The sequence below is a fragment of the Haliotis rubra genome, unplaced genomic scaffold, assembly GCF_003918875.1.
Source record: "Haliotis rubra isolate DU_JTF1 unplaced genomic scaffold, ASM391887v1 Scf476, whole genome shotgun sequence".
In the NCBI taxonomy this organism is placed as follows: Eukaryota; Metazoa; Mollusca; class Gastropoda; order Lepetellida; family Haliotidae; genus Haliotis; species Haliotis rubra.
Window position 1 is genome coordinate 642,474 of NW_025767164.1, and position 15,507 is coordinate 657,980.

The 15,507-nt window shown below is 38.7% G+C and overlaps 1 protein-coding gene across 2 annotated transcripts in view; it reads left to right on the forward strand.

Annotated features, from left to right (window-relative positions):
• The first annotated feature begins 2,074 nt into the window (after nucleotides 1-2,074).
• Nucleotides 2,075-15,507, forward strand: part of LOC124290851 (guanylyl cyclase-activating protein 1-like) — a 51,152-nt gene continuing 37,719 nt past the window's right edge. The window contains exons 1-6 of one of the 2 annotated variants that reach the window (XM_046727696.1): nucleotides 2,075-2,174; nucleotides 4,839-4,896; nucleotides 5,287-5,399; nucleotides 6,554-6,706; nucleotides 7,629-7,675; nucleotides 7,966-8,042. In XM_046727696.1, the coding sequence (XP_046583652.1) occupies nucleotides 4,847-4,896; nucleotides 5,287-5,399; nucleotides 6,554-6,706; nucleotides 7,629-7,675; nucleotides 7,966-8,010 (408 nt within the window). In that variant the 5' untranslated portion in view covers nucleotides 2,075-2,174; nucleotides 4,839-4,846 and the 3' untranslated portion in view covers nucleotides 8,011-8,042. Of the gene's footprint in view, nucleotides 2,175-4,838; nucleotides 4,897-5,286; nucleotides 5,400-6,553; nucleotides 6,707-7,628; nucleotides 7,676-7,965; nucleotides 8,043-15,507 lie in introns of those variants that run through there. The other variant, XM_046727698.1, reaches the window with a different exon arrangement.

A 15,507-nucleotide genomic window follows, 5' to 3' on the forward strand; every position in this document is an offset into this window, starting at 1 on the left:
TTCTCTCTCTCTCTGTTTAAAAATATTATAAAAGTAAAATGAACTAATAAAATAATCTCTCTCTCTCTCTCTCTCTCTCTCTCTCTCTCTCTCTCTCTCTCTCTCTCTCTCTCTCTCTCTCTCTCTCTCTCTCTCTCTCTCTCTCTCTCTCTGTCTCCCTCTCTCTCTCTTGTAGAATCTCTTGTGACTGTTCCGTTTACATCAAAGATTTTGACCAAGGATTCTCGATACAACCGTGAGAATCAGGTGATCACCGTATGTCCCGTGAGTGAGTGAGGTTAAGCACACTTTCAGGTATTCAAGACGTTAATTACAGTGAGACGTCTCCATTTAGATATACAGTAGAATAACTGCTTCCATTTGTAACAATGTTTGATACTACGTCTTTTCATCACATGAATGTCACAGAATACACAGAGAATGGCAATATATGTGAATAAATGGTGAATTACGATTATAATTTCTTAGGCGTGGTTTGTGATTTTCCAATTATATGCAGGTATCATTGATCTTGGCATTGGCATTTTTAATGGATCTAGTTTTCTAAAACCGTGAACAGTGAGTCCTCTTACCCATTTACATCAATATTCCATATTGCTTAAATTGCATCAAATACAATAACTATTCCATTCAATTTGAGCGATCAACATCGGGAACCAATTCCAAATGTCTCTGTTCTTAATCGATTTCATTTGCAGCAATATTAGCTGTGAATTGATTGAAGGAAATCAGATATGATTGGAATGGAAATACCCGAATCCCCCTGGTGCATCTTACATGTCCATTATACCTAAAACTGCGATGGATTTACCACTTCTAAATCAACGATATTTGTGTTCAGCGACACATTTATACATATGCAGTAATTTTCACATTTTGGAGTAATATAGTATATGAAAATACATAATGATAAATATGATATGTTCTCAAAAATTCATTTAAAGTGTTTCTGAAACAACTTTTAAAGTCTCTCGTTATTCCTATGCGAAGACTTTTTATCAGGATTTGTTGCATTTCATTTGTGTATTTTGAGGTGCGATTGTAAAAAAACAACACTATTTATCTGTCTTCCAGGAAAAGTAACAAATGCATTAATTCCATAAAGGAAAATATTTTGCTATTAATTCACCACTAAATAGGAAAACTCTGAAAAAACTGGTCTCTCAACAAAAACAATGAAAAGAAGAAAAAAAGACTAAAAACTGATATCTGCATAACTTCAAGTTGAAGCTTGGTTACCGTACCAAATATCATTAATAATTGATAAACCACTTCTTGAGATATAGCGCAAACCAGGTGTTTGGACGGACAGACTGACGGATGGAGAGTAATGTTATATTCCCAAACTTATCGCTACATGCGCGTTATGGGATAAAAAAGGCTACAAAGTAAAACCTTCTTGAATAGGACATAATGAATACAACCCATAGGACCATTTATGTAAAAATACTATGAAGAATAAAATGATTTCCTTGGATACTGTCTAACATAGATTATGATATCAAGTATCTCTATACATGTATATGTAATCTGTATACTCCCCAGGGAGTTGAGATTGATAATACGATGTGCCGTTGAGATTGACATCCAATGATCGAGGAAAAATACCAGCGCCTTGTGCATGCACCAGTTGCGTGGATATGTGCGCTATATAAATATACTATAATAATAATAATAATAATATTATTATACAATTTTAGGCTTTACTTTGATGTTTTATGACCCTGTTGACCAGTTTTCAATTAAGTTAGAAACGAGGTTAATTCCTTAGTTATTTTGAAAAACAATAAAGTAAAGTTTCTAAAAAAATGAATTTCAGTCGCCAAGATTTATAAACAACAAGAAAAGCTGGATTTTACATATTCCGTCAATCTTTTACAAATTGCGTGAAAAATTGTTTTTACATTTTGCGTTAGGTGTTAACGTATTGCGTTAAAGAAATTTTTTACATATTGCGTTACTTTTTACGTTTAGCGTTACGTTTTTACACATTGCGTTATTTGTTTACATATTGTCTTGATTTTACATATTGGGGTACGGGTAGTACATACGTGGCCGTTACCTTTGGGAAGGGACCTCTTGTAATCTGATAAGGACAGTCTCGTGATCAGACATCTGGTTTAAAAATCTGAGTGACTGTGCCTAACTTCATTTGTGAGACCGTTATTCAAAAGGTAAGAAATTACTTGAACCCTCTATTATTGTGGTATATAACTGGCATGCATGTTCGCCACTGAATGAACGATTTTTATATTATTGTATTTTATCATATTCACCTGGGAACAAATTGTTTTCAAGCATTTCCGGGAACAGTTATCTTTTTGCAAACTCCCAGGCCTCCAGAATGTCAAGTACTAGATTTTATATTTTAACTATAGTCCGTTTGGCTCAAAAGAGGATCGATGAATTGCAATCTAACACGAACACTAATAAACATAAAATACTCAATGAAACGCTGATCATAATCAAAACATTATACCCACTCTGCGAGAATTTTGCAGAATATTTGTCCTAAATATAAAAAAGTTGTTTAACAAACTATCATTAAAATATTGACCAGTTCACTATTTGTTACGAGGGAGGAGTGCAGAGAAAGGGACAGCCAACTTTGTCTGTGAACTTGCTTCTCGAACACCTGGCTTTCCCTTTCTCTGCACTCCTCCCTCGTAACAAATAGTGAACTGTGTCAATATTTTAATGATAGTTTGGTAAACATCTTTATTACTTTTAGGACAAAAAATTCTGCAACAGCATGAACACAGACCTACGCAAATGGGATACAATGACATGTGTCAACCAAGCCTCGAACCTCATCACACGATCCCGTTAATCGCCGAAGTCCAGTTTTAATCCGGATCTTCACGGATTCAGGAATTTGTCCCAGACATACCATGGTTACGTCATAGCCAAATAATTAGGATTAGGTTTTTACAAATGCGAATTTACTGTGTCTTAACTTGGGTGAGGTGAGGTGAGGTGAAATTGGGTTTAACGTCGTGCTTGAGAATATTTCGCTCATATGACGACGTGCATGCGTGTGTATGTGTATGTGTGGCTGCTTGTACTAGCCCAGACTTAAGCTGGTTTTATAGTGCTAGCCCACTGAGATACCATGCCGCAGTGAAGCATGAATACCCCACTCAGACACATTATACTGACTCCGAGCCGACCAGTCCTTGTTGTACCCATTAATGCCGAGCACCAAGCAGGGACCAACAAATACCATATTTTAACGTCTTTTGGTATGACGCGGTCGGGGATCGAACCCGCGACCTTCCGCTCTTCGGGCGGACGCTCTAACCACTACACCACGGAGGCGGTCTCTTAACTTGGGAATACCCGACCCGTACATTACCCTTAACATCTACATGGGGTGGTGGATAGATCGGTCGACACCCGCACACAATTGCAACACACGTATGTGCAGGTCAACGCTGTAAACTCACTAACGGGATCGGGTGGTCAGACTCGTTGACCATGCCATCGTATCCCAATTGCATAGATCGATGATCATATTGTTGATTGTCTGGTCCAGACTTGATTATTTCCAGATCGGCGCCATTAGCTGGAATACTGCTGAGTGCAACCAATCAACTGACCTTGAAGTACATTTTACCACACCACCTCCGGTCTCGCCACACATAATCCATGTTCATAAACATGTTCCTCGTGATCGCGGAGCAGGTGCTTCCAGATAACGTGTTTCTCACGAACAGAGACCACACCTTGTTGTAGACCGAAGGACAAGGTGTGGTAGACATTATTACGCCCACAAGAATGTAAATTTAAGAATTGTTTAAAATCTTCACGAAGGTTATCAGAACGTTTTCACGTGAAGTAGGATCAGTGTTTGTTCTGTTATAGCTTCTGCGTGGGGTAATCAGGTGGTTAAAGCGTTCGCTCGTCACGCCGAAGACCTGGGTTCGATTCCCCACATGGGTACAATGTGTGAAGCCCATTTCTATGTCCCCCGTCGTGATATTGCTGGAATATTGCTAAAGCAACGTAAAACTCAATCACTCTTGTATAACGTGAGCGTTCTGAACGTTTAAACTTCATGATAGTGGGATATTTGAATAGTAAGAATTGGTTTGTCAGCAGAAGTGGGCAAATGACTTTTAAATTTTGGTGAATGTGTGAAAATTAATATCATCTTGTATGTTTTTTTCTCTTGTTGTCGTGCCTGTTCATTAATTTAGTGGTATGTCTGGAGAACATGGTCAGTAATCTGTATTAACATTTCATATTCCATGGGATCCTAAAATGATACTTATGACATTTCATTACCCTGATCGTCTATTAGGAAAGTTTTATTAAAATTGGCAACATGTTTGGCTGCAATACTTGATTTCACCTTTTCTTTTTAAGGGTAAATCAAAATTTTGCACTTGCATCATTTTAAAACAGTAATCTGATACATATATTAGGTCATTTTGGATCGTATATTAAGATGTTTTGTATTTTTTCTGGACAATGTTTTGTAGCTTTTATTTACACGTTTTGTAGTTTTATTTACCTGTTTTGTAGCTTTTATATACATGTTTGTAGCTTTAAGTTACACGTTTTGTAGCTTTATTTACATATTTTGTAGTTATTATTTACATGTTTGTTGCTTATATTTACATGTTTGTAGCTTTTATTTACACATTTTGTAGCTTTATTTACATGTTTTGTAGTTTTTATTTACATGTTTTGTTGCTTATTTTTACATGTTTTGTTGCTTATTTTTACATGTTTTGCAGTTTCTATTTACATGTTTTGTAGCTGATATTTACACGTTTTGTAGTTTTTATAAATATGTTTTGTAGCTTTTATATTTCAATGTTAATTTTTCACAGAAACAGACATGCTTCTTCTCATCTCCTTGGCGTTCGTCGGTCTGTGTGCTGGACAAGGGTATTTATAGATAAAAGTGAAAGTAAAATCTTTTAAACGTGACGTCAATTTCAACGATTTCAATTTTCGAGATACATTGTAGTTTCATATAATCGTAACGGTGCATTGTTTGTAGGTGTTTTGAGTAATTGATATAATGTGTAATATAGGTATCCGTTTTATCAGTTATATAGAGTGATAAAAGTCTGACCCAGTTTGCCGCATGGGCATGGAGGTGACGAACCAGGTATTATCAGGTGTAATATGGGATTCAAACCCACATCATCGGAATCTTGACAACCTACGGGGCATAACTCTCTCTGGTCGTAGACGACTAGGTCACCTGTGGTGCCCTCATATCAAAGAATTCATTGTTTGAGGTTGACAATAGGAGATTTTCATCATTTGCAGAAACTTTCACGACCAATACGCCAAAACCTTCGAGCAAGCTGTCGACACTAACAAGAATAAGGTTGCCGACCTCTCCGAATTCCAAGCCCTCTTCGACCAGTACGATCTGAACAGTACGTAGAAACAAATAGGGTGAGTGAGTGAGTGAATTTAGTTTTACGCCGCACTCAGCAATATTCCAGCTATATGGCGGCGGTCTGTAAATAATCGAGTCTGGACCAGACAATCCAGTGATCAACAGCATGAGCATCGATCTGCGCAATTGGGAACCGATGACATGTGTCAACCAAGTCAGCGAGCCTGACCACCCGATCCCGTTAGTCGCCTCTTACGACAAGCAAAGTCGCCTTTTATGGCAAGCATGGGTTGCTGAAGACCTATTCTACCCCGGATCTTCACGGGTAACAAATAGGGAAGTAAACGTAGTCAGTTATTGCTGATGAATGTCCACTGCCGTAGATTGAAGCTCTTGTAAAAGAAATGGTGCTTTTTTTTTAGATTTTGAATGGGCGGTATGCCACAACAAGAATACTTGAGAGTTACCCCCCCCTTTATTCCAATCATTCGTGAACCCATTCATAACTACTCGTCCCTTTCCGTAACCTGAAAGTAGACTCGTACCCCTCTCGTAGCCATATTTCGGGAGAAATATTCCCTCAGCCAATCAGAATGCGCGTATGTAAAGACGAAATCGGGTTAAAATAGGTCTTTGAAATATTTTTTCATTTCGGCTTGCATATTTTTTTCTCAGACACTTCAAGTATATTCTAATTATTGCATAGACCTCCTGGGTTTCCTGATTTTATATAACCAGGATACATTAACATTATGGAGTAGGAAAGTATTTAAGCATGTTGAACATACCCTTTGAGGTAATTTCCTTGGCGTGGTTGCGATGTTTGTTTTCCAAGTAAACTAGAGTTACATGCCCTTGAAAATAGTTCGGCGACTACACTATTTCTTTCTCTCTGCGCTTTTGCGCTCAGATAGAGCCACGTTCGATAAAATGGCTACGAGAGGTTACGAGTCTACTTTCAGGGTACGGAATGGCAACGAGTGGTTACGAATGCCGTGAGCCTTCTCGTTGAATAATGTGGGGTAACTCTCTAGTACTTTTTTGTGGCGCGGTTACTCGATGAGATAGACATGACCTCAGAGGGGTTCGGGAGGTAACCATTTCTAAACGGTTGACTGTACATAGGTCTATCTTAAGGCAGGTCTGTAATTGAATCTTCATTACTCTCGACATTACACTCAAACTTTCCAGAGGACGGCCAGGTGCCCGTGGCGGAGTACTTGCAGGCAACTGGAGGCGTGGGGAAAGGACCAGCTGCGTTCTTCGCCCTCCTCGACCCCAACAACGACGGCGTTATTCACAAATCAGAATTGCCTGCCGTTCTTAGCAAATTCGACGTCAATGGTATGTCTTAAACCACACGTGGCATGTCGTCAGACAAAATGACGTATATACCGGGTCATCTCGGCTTTGCGCTGAACGAGTGAGTGATATTAGCAATATTCCAGCAATATCACGGTCGGGGACACCAGGAATGCGCTTCACAGATTGTACCCATGTGGGGAATCAAACCTGGGTCTTCAGCGTGACGAGCGCACGCTTAAACCACTGGGCTACCCCACCGTCCCTGCCCTGTACGACTGTGGTTTAACGTAATATAGTATATCGTATACGTGTATTACTTAGAAATAAATTTGAATTTCTTTAGAGTGTATACCATATGCTGTGTGAGGATATATTGCATCATGTAAACCTTTTCATGTACCCCAAATGTACTAGATACAATTTCACTTACATCATCAAAAATATATTTTTTAATTTAAAACTACGAGCCTAAAAAGAAAACTTGCAACCAGGTTTTGTAGCGGAGTTTGCTTTTTCAACAATCAGTGACATTTTTGTTCATGCATTTTCTGGTACAGTCTATTTTGTTAAATAAAACCACGGCACTCGGGTCACTGAAGAAAACGTCGTGTCAATGTGGAAACGTTGTTGTGCGCCCATGTTGATGTGGTGGATTTTGTTAAAGGGCGCGTCAATTCGAAAAATTCAGTTTGAAAAGGTCCTCGCCTTCAATATGAAAAAATGTTCAGTGATACCCGTGGGCTCCCGAGCAAAGTGGACGTAAATAAAACTGATGACACATATTTCACCAGAGAATAGTCACAAGCACATTTTCTGCGCAGATATCTGACATTAGCAAGTATTATGCCTTCCAACACATCACTATGCTTCGACACATCACTAGCTGGCAAATGCAAAACAATATATAGATAAGAAAGCCAAGCCACTCCTGTCCAGATTCTTCTTGACATTCTTCTTGCAGGCAATGGCAAGGTCTCGGAGGAAGAGTTTATCAAGCATTATGGTGATGTATGTATTTATGTTCATTTCCGTGAGTGAGTGAGTGAGTGAGTGAGTGAGTGAGTGAGTGACGTTTTACGCTATTTCCAGTAATGTGCCAGATATATCACAACAGAGGACACCAGAAGTGTTGCAAAGCCGAGTAAAACTGTACTGGCTCACTTCATCGTTATCAGGAGTGCTCCCACTGGTATTCCAGTTCATATTTACCATTTGTGTCACCGGATTTAACTGACGATAAGTGTAACAATTTGTATGTTTTACATGTCAATTCTTAACGAATATACCTTTTATTTCAGCTTTACAATAAAGTCCTCGCCATGCAGATTTCCATTGGTAAATAGATGCCGGTTTTATGAATAAAGATATTTCAACAACATGTACGTTTTCTGTTACTATTGCCTTGCCTGGCATCAGTAACCCATGCTTGTCGTATGAGGCGACTTACGGGATCGGGTGGTCAGGCTCTTTGTTGACACATGTCATCGTATCCCAGTTGCGTAGATCGATGCTCATGCTGTTGATCACTGGATTGTCTGGTCCAGACCCGATTATTTACAGACAGCCGCCATATACCTGGAACACTGCTGGAGACAAATTCTAACCTGGATCTTCACGGGTCTGCTCAAAAGGAAGAATTGTGGAAAACTTTCCGTTTCCTCGGGTATCACCACGCTTTGTGGGTTTCAAGTCTCTTAATCTCAGCTAGTCGTTCTACAGAAAATTGAGAAAACTCATAGAATCAATATTATAGGTATAGTAAAACATTCAACTGAATGTAAAGACTGACGTTTACACATTTATTTATATAACATGACCCAAGCAGAGAGAAACTTGCATCTTAATGTGTGCTTCGTGGCGAATTTTAGATCCAAGTCTAGCATATTGTAAGTGAGTAAGTGAGTGAGTGAGTTGGGTTTTACGCCGCTTTTAGCAATATTCCAGCAATATCACGGCGGGGGACACCAGTAATGGGCTTCATACATTGTACCCATGTGGGGAATCGAACCCGGGTCTTCGGCGTGACGAGCGAACGCTTATACAACTAGGCTACCCCACCGCCCCAGCATATTGTGAATGACCATGACTTTCCAATGTAAACACAAAGTGGCACTTAAAACTATTCGTCCACCATACGTATAAATTAAACCCTTGAATTTAATTTCTAATTGACTATGATATTCTGGGGAACTCGGATGTCGGGGTTTGGATTATTGAAGTGTTGACTAAGGATCATTTACAGAAGAAACAATCATATTTGCCAATTGACAGACACCCATTTGACACAGTCAATTGACAGACACTGAACTAGAAGGTTAATTAAGGTGACACCTACAGGTATAATGGAACAGTCCACTGTCCATTGAGTAGAGTAGGGTGAGCCTGAAACAGGTTCGTTACTGAGAAGTTTGATTGTGTGTAAATAGAACTTTGCTGTAATAAAATGATAATCTGTCTTCTCTTCTCAAAATTATTTTTGCTATTGATTATTATCGAATATAAAAACAGGTTTGTCACTGAGAGGTCTGATTGAGTTTATTGATTGAAACATTTTATGCATTCAAGAAAAGGATTGGGCACAAGCTATCCAACTTAGAAAAACCCTCTCCCAATAATAGGATGTGTACAACTGAAGTTAACTGAGAAAACGTTTTGTTTGAGAGATATAGATAGATAAATGGCATTGTGTAATCATAGATTAATGAGAGACCTGCATTGCCATGTAAGATTAATACCAATCAATGTTCTAATTATAACAATACTTTGTAAATAATGGAAATAATGAAAAACATTCTCACATCCATGGCCACGATGACATGATGCGTCATTTTTTTATATTTATTCTAAATAAATCATAATTAAGTGCATCTTAATCTTGTGTGCAAAACATTTAGCTTACTTATTCTATATGAATAATATTTAGGTGCACACTTTCCTTTCACGTGGATATAAGATTTAAAATGTCGCAATCTGTAACAGCTAAGGGAATATTATTCCATATTTTAACTGTTGATGGAAAAAAGATGATGTTGAGTATCTCAGTCTTGTACATGCTAAAATTATTGGAGTTTCTTAACTCCTAGCTTGTCCGGTTGCCTACTACAGGTGGGAGAAAATCCTGAAAAAAAACTGGTGTTGTTCTGTTTAGTAGGAACTTTAATTTCTGAAATGCTCCAATCATTTTAGATGTCATCTTGACAATGTTTTCAATATGATAATGCCAATTACCGCTAGACGAGAAGGTTAAACCCAAATGTTTATGAAAATCAACTTTTTTGGCAGCATTCAAAATTAAAATAAATGTCTTTTCGGCCATCTTTCAAAGTGAATAGTATAGCTTCAGTTTTCTTTTTGCGTTTTTATTTGGACTATTCCATTATAATGTGTATGTAACGGATAGTAGCTAATCTGGTCATTGAACCGTAAATGCTGCAGTTTTAAGGCGTCTGCTAACTGCCTGTCTGCGTAATGGGAGGACAGCAATGCAACTGTAGAGTCACTAGATTATTTCAGAAATGGTTACCATTATAACCGGCATGGACATAATTATGTTGGGGAATGTACCCACACATTTGGTACTGTTAAGTCATGTGAAATGATAATATCCTTGTTTCAAATACGTATATCACTGTACCCTCTGTAGGCCTTTGTTTAGTAATACCAGATATCAATTCAATGCAGTTCGAGCCTATAGCCTAAATATTCAGACAACACAGGAAAATATCTGTGGAAACGTACCCAGCAGTGAGTGAGTGAGTTAAGATTTAAAGTCACATCGGCAATATTTCAGCCATATCGTGACTAAAACTACTTCTAAATGCACAATACATACATATAATATATAAAATATCAACGAAGGACGGTAAAACCACTAGATTGAGTTAAAACTAGCTAGCATATATCATTATTAGAACATTATTCCTGGATAATACAATGTAAAAATGGGCTATAGATCGCCAACAACTGAAGGTGTAGATCACCATACTAGGGACCATGGGGACTTACAGTACATTTGCTACCTGCATGGACCCTAGTTGGATTTATACCATCCCTTCAGCCGCTGGCGATTTAGCCGAAATTTAAAGGAACAAATATACTACGTTTAAAAATCGGGAAAGCAAAAATTTAACTTTGAAAGTTTTGGGACTTACGCCCTCTCAGGAGGACAATAATTTTACGATACTTTAACCCCCTTCGAGGATACAGCCACTAACAATCACAGTTGCAATTTTATACTACTATGTTTAAAACACCATTTATCTATTTACAAATCATTTAACAAATCTAATTCATTTCAAAATGCAATAATTAAATGAGAACTGACATTATTAAAAGATCCTTCATAGTTCGTGATTTGAAATAGATATCCCTTTGTGATGGAATATTCAACACAGTCAAGCAGGACATGCTTGACCGTGATTCCTTCATCACAAGGGATACAAAGAGGAGGATCCTCACCTTTCAATAGGTATCATGAGTATATCTTGTGTGGCCAATACGACATCGTCGCATGATGACCTCTTCAATCTGGACTGACAACCCAAGTAGGTGTAAACAATATAGGGTTTTATTTCATGTAATTTATTAATGCCTACTTGGGTGTCCCACTTCTTTTGCATCAGATCACGGATGTAAGTTGTAATGCCAGCTTTATAATCAGAGTATGGAATAAGAAGCGGTGTCACAAATTTGTTGAGTGCTGCCTTGGCTGCAAGATCGGCCATTGTGTTCCCAGAAATGCCAACGTGGCTGGGTAACCAACAAAAGGCGATGTCGCAATGGCCAGTAGCAAGCTCATTATATAATTCAATAATTTCTAATAAAAGTGGATGTTTACAAGAAAGATTTTTAATAGCCTGAAGACACGAGAGAGAATCTGAAAAGATGATGTATTGTTTTTATTTACGGTGTTTATTAATATATTGAAGCGCTGTTAATATGGCGTCAGCTTCTGCTGTGAAAATAGAGCTGTTTTTTGGTCGTCGAGAAGATATTGTTCTAGATCCAATGACAGTGGCACATGCCACCGCGCCACCATCCTTGGATCCATCTGTAAATAAGGATATGAATGTATTATTTTTATTTTTTAATTGATTATATTCTTGTTTATATTGTAATTCATTAGTTTCAGATTTTCTTAAACTTTGTCAGAGTTAGGTCAACTTCAGGCTTCACCAGTTGCCAAGGAGGAGAAGAAAGAAGACGGGAAGGAGATATATTTTCCAGCTCAATGCCGGCAGCAGAAATGAATGGTTTAATTCTTAAACCAAGAGGCTGAACAAGAGAAGGCTTTTTGTTGTACAAATCCTCATAAAAGGGAGTAAAGACACAGTTAAATGCAGGGTTAGACTCGTTAGGATAAAGTTTTGTTATATACTCCAAGGACAATTTTCTACGGCGTTGGGTAAGAGATGGCTCATCAGCCTCGACGTAGAGACTGTCAACAGGAGAGGTTCTAAAGGACCCAAAACAAAGTCTTGGGCCTTGGTGATGGACAGAATCAAGTAGTTTTAGGTTGCTTTTGCAGGCTCCACATACTATGGAGCCATAATCAAGTATCGAGCGGACCAATGATCGATATAATTGGTGGAGGGTAGCTTGATCCCCTTCCCTCTTTGAGTTGGAAACAACTTTCAACAAATCAAGGGCCTTCAGGCATTTGGCTTTAAGGGATTTAATATGCGGCAAAAAAGTTAAATGGGAGTCGAAAATTAGACCCAAGAACTTGGCCTCCTTTACAACTTTGATGGGAGTGCCATTTAAAGATAGTTCAGGGTCTTTATGCGGCTTATATGTTCTACAAAAGTGTAGACAATTAGCTTTCAAGGCACCTTTTTTTTTATTTAAACACAACTGCAAATGCCGTGCAATAGTATGCATATTTTTACCACGACAAGAAATATTCAAATCATCCACAAAAAGTGATCCATCAATTGAATCGTTTACAATCTTGGATAAACTGTTGATCTTGATAGTAAATAAAGTGACAGACAAAATACTGCCTTGTGGGACACCCTGATCCTGATTATAATGGTCAGACAGGGTTGAACCCACTCGGACTTGAAATTGCCTATTTGTTGAAAATTGTGATATAAATAGAGGTAAAAGCCCCCTCAAACCAAAGTCATGTAAATCCTTCAAAATGCTAGCTTCCAGGTCGTATGAGAGCTTTCTCAAGATCAAAGAAAATTTATACAGCATGTTGTTTAGTTACTATTGCATTTTTAACAAAGGATTCTAATCGTACCAAATGATCAATGGTACTACGATTCTTCCTGAAACCACATTGGATATTTGATATCAGGTTATTGGTTTCAAGATACCAAGTTAATCTATTATTCACCATTCTTTCCATGGTTTTACAGAAACAACTCGAGAGATTGGTCTGTAATTAGACGGATCAGTATGATCCCGTCCAGGTTTTGGAATAGGGACTACAATGGCATTCATGGGAAGTTGGGAAATTCCTGAAGTCCATATTGAATCAAAATATTTAGAAGTTATCCAAACATGATTCCGGTAAATGCTTCAAGAGCTGATATTGTATGTTATCAGCTCCTGTTGCTTTATCATGATCTTGCTCAAGTGCAGTGTGTAGCTTATGTAATGAAAATAATTCATTATAGTCTTCGCCATTGTCTGAGTTAAAATTTATTCTCTTCTTCTCCTGTCATTTCTGGTATTGTTGAAATTCTGGGACGTAAATTGACGATCTTATTTGCAATATCAGACTTATCAGTTAATACATTATCACCATCCTTCAGATGGTGAACAGCAGATTTGGAACCTTTGCCCTTAATTCTTTGTATCATATTTCACACCTGTGACATAGGTGTACGGGAATTAATTTTGGAAACATATTTCCTCCAAGACTGACGCTTAGTCTGTTTAAAAGTGCGTCGAGCCTTCGCATTTAAATTTTGAACTTTATCTAAATTGTGGACTGTAGGATGTCGGCGAAATACTTTTCAGCTTCCTTCCTACTTTTTCTGGCCTGTTTAAAGTCATTAGTAAACCATGGTTTACGAATATGTGGAATTGCAGAGGACTTGGGCATAGTTTGATCAGCAATGTCATTGAGAATATCAGAAAACAATTGTATAGGATCTTCGCTGTTCGCAAATACGTCAGTGTTCAACACACAAAGCCTCATATAACCAGTCAGCCCTGGCGATGTTCCTTCTTGATGAAGGTGGATTATCACCAGGGCTAATTGTTTTGAGAATGGTGGGCAAGTGATCACTCCCACATAGGTTATCATGAACCATCCATACAAATTCATTATATAAGTTGGAATCGGCAAGTGATAGATCCAGGGAAGAATATGTTCCGTAGCTGGATGTAAATAGGTGGGTGAATCGTCATTTAAAATACATAACCTATTATCAGAAATGAATTCCTCAAGGATTTTACCTTTGTTATTAGTATGGGCACTTCCCCAAAGCGGGTTGTGTCTGTTAAAATCGCCCATGATGAGACATGGCTTTGGAAGTTGATCATACAGATTTTGAAGATCTGACTGTTGAATAATTGAAGAGGTATATACAAGCTGCACAATGTCAGAGCAATGTGCAGAGTCAGACGCACAGCAACAGTTTGAAGGTCCGTATTTAAAGTGACAGGACTGTGAATGATACTCTGGTGTACCAAAATAGAGGCGCCTCCAGTAGCTTTATCGCCCGGAGGGGAGAAGGAATGATAATCACTAAACCGTCTTAAATTAAAGGTATCAGTATTTTTAAGGTATGTCTCTTGAAGACATAATGCTGACGGTTGAAGATCTTGAATGAGTAATTGTATTTCATTGAAGTTATTCTTCAGTCCTCTGCAATTCCACTGAATTATATTAGACACTTGATGGTGGCTCCATTGGAGATCTCACTCGTGAATGTGAAGATGGGCTATTCCTCCGCTTGTCCTGTGAGGACAGTGTGACCTCCATGTCGAGAGGTAAAGGGACGGAATGTGTCTCTTTTCTGTTTAATTTTTTTACCTTTTGGTTTTGAAGAACTGGCTGAGGCTGGCTGTTTGTTAACTGTTTTGGACTGTATCTCAGGCTGACTCGCAGTCTGCGGAGCAGAAGTAGACTGTGTGATTGGGGACACAGGTTCAGTAGCTGGGGGCTTTTGTAGAGCGGCAGAAACAGGTTTTACTGACCTGACCCAAGTCAAGTCAGTTTGACAAGCAATAGAGGACGTTGCTACAGAACGAGTGATTGCAGCAGAGTATGTCACTGGAGTACAAACCTCATTTACAAAAAGTTTCTTGGCCTCAAGGTAAGAGATGTTTTTCTCACATTTTAATCTCATGAGTTTTTACTCCTTTTGCCACACAGGGCATGATTTTGATGAGGCACCATGTGGGTCATGGCAGTTAGCACATTTAAAAATCTTGTCACGCTCTGTGCTGTCGTGGCTCTCGCCACAGCGATGACAAATCACAGAGCCATGAGCATTTAACTAGTGAGTGGAGTTCAGCGCATTATAAATGTATGTGAATTGTATTCCCTGAACTAAACGTACATTACCCAGTTGGGACTGGGCCCCGAAGCTGGGTAACTTCTTGGTAACCGACAGACAAGGGGCAAATCATCTTTCAACTCCGCAGCCCAGTCAGCCTTCCTCTGATACTGAAACCAATCGTACTGGGATTTGCCCCAGGGGAAGGCCCAGATCCGGACAAATAATATCTTGACCAAACCCGGGCGCTCTCCTGATCTGCACCAAGAGATCAGGAGGTACCAAACCAAGGGCACCGAGAACAAAAAGAAAGCCCTCTGTTTCAAATTTAAGACCAGCAGACTTCATCCAGGCGAAGGAGTCGGTTGGATTGGTGTTCTT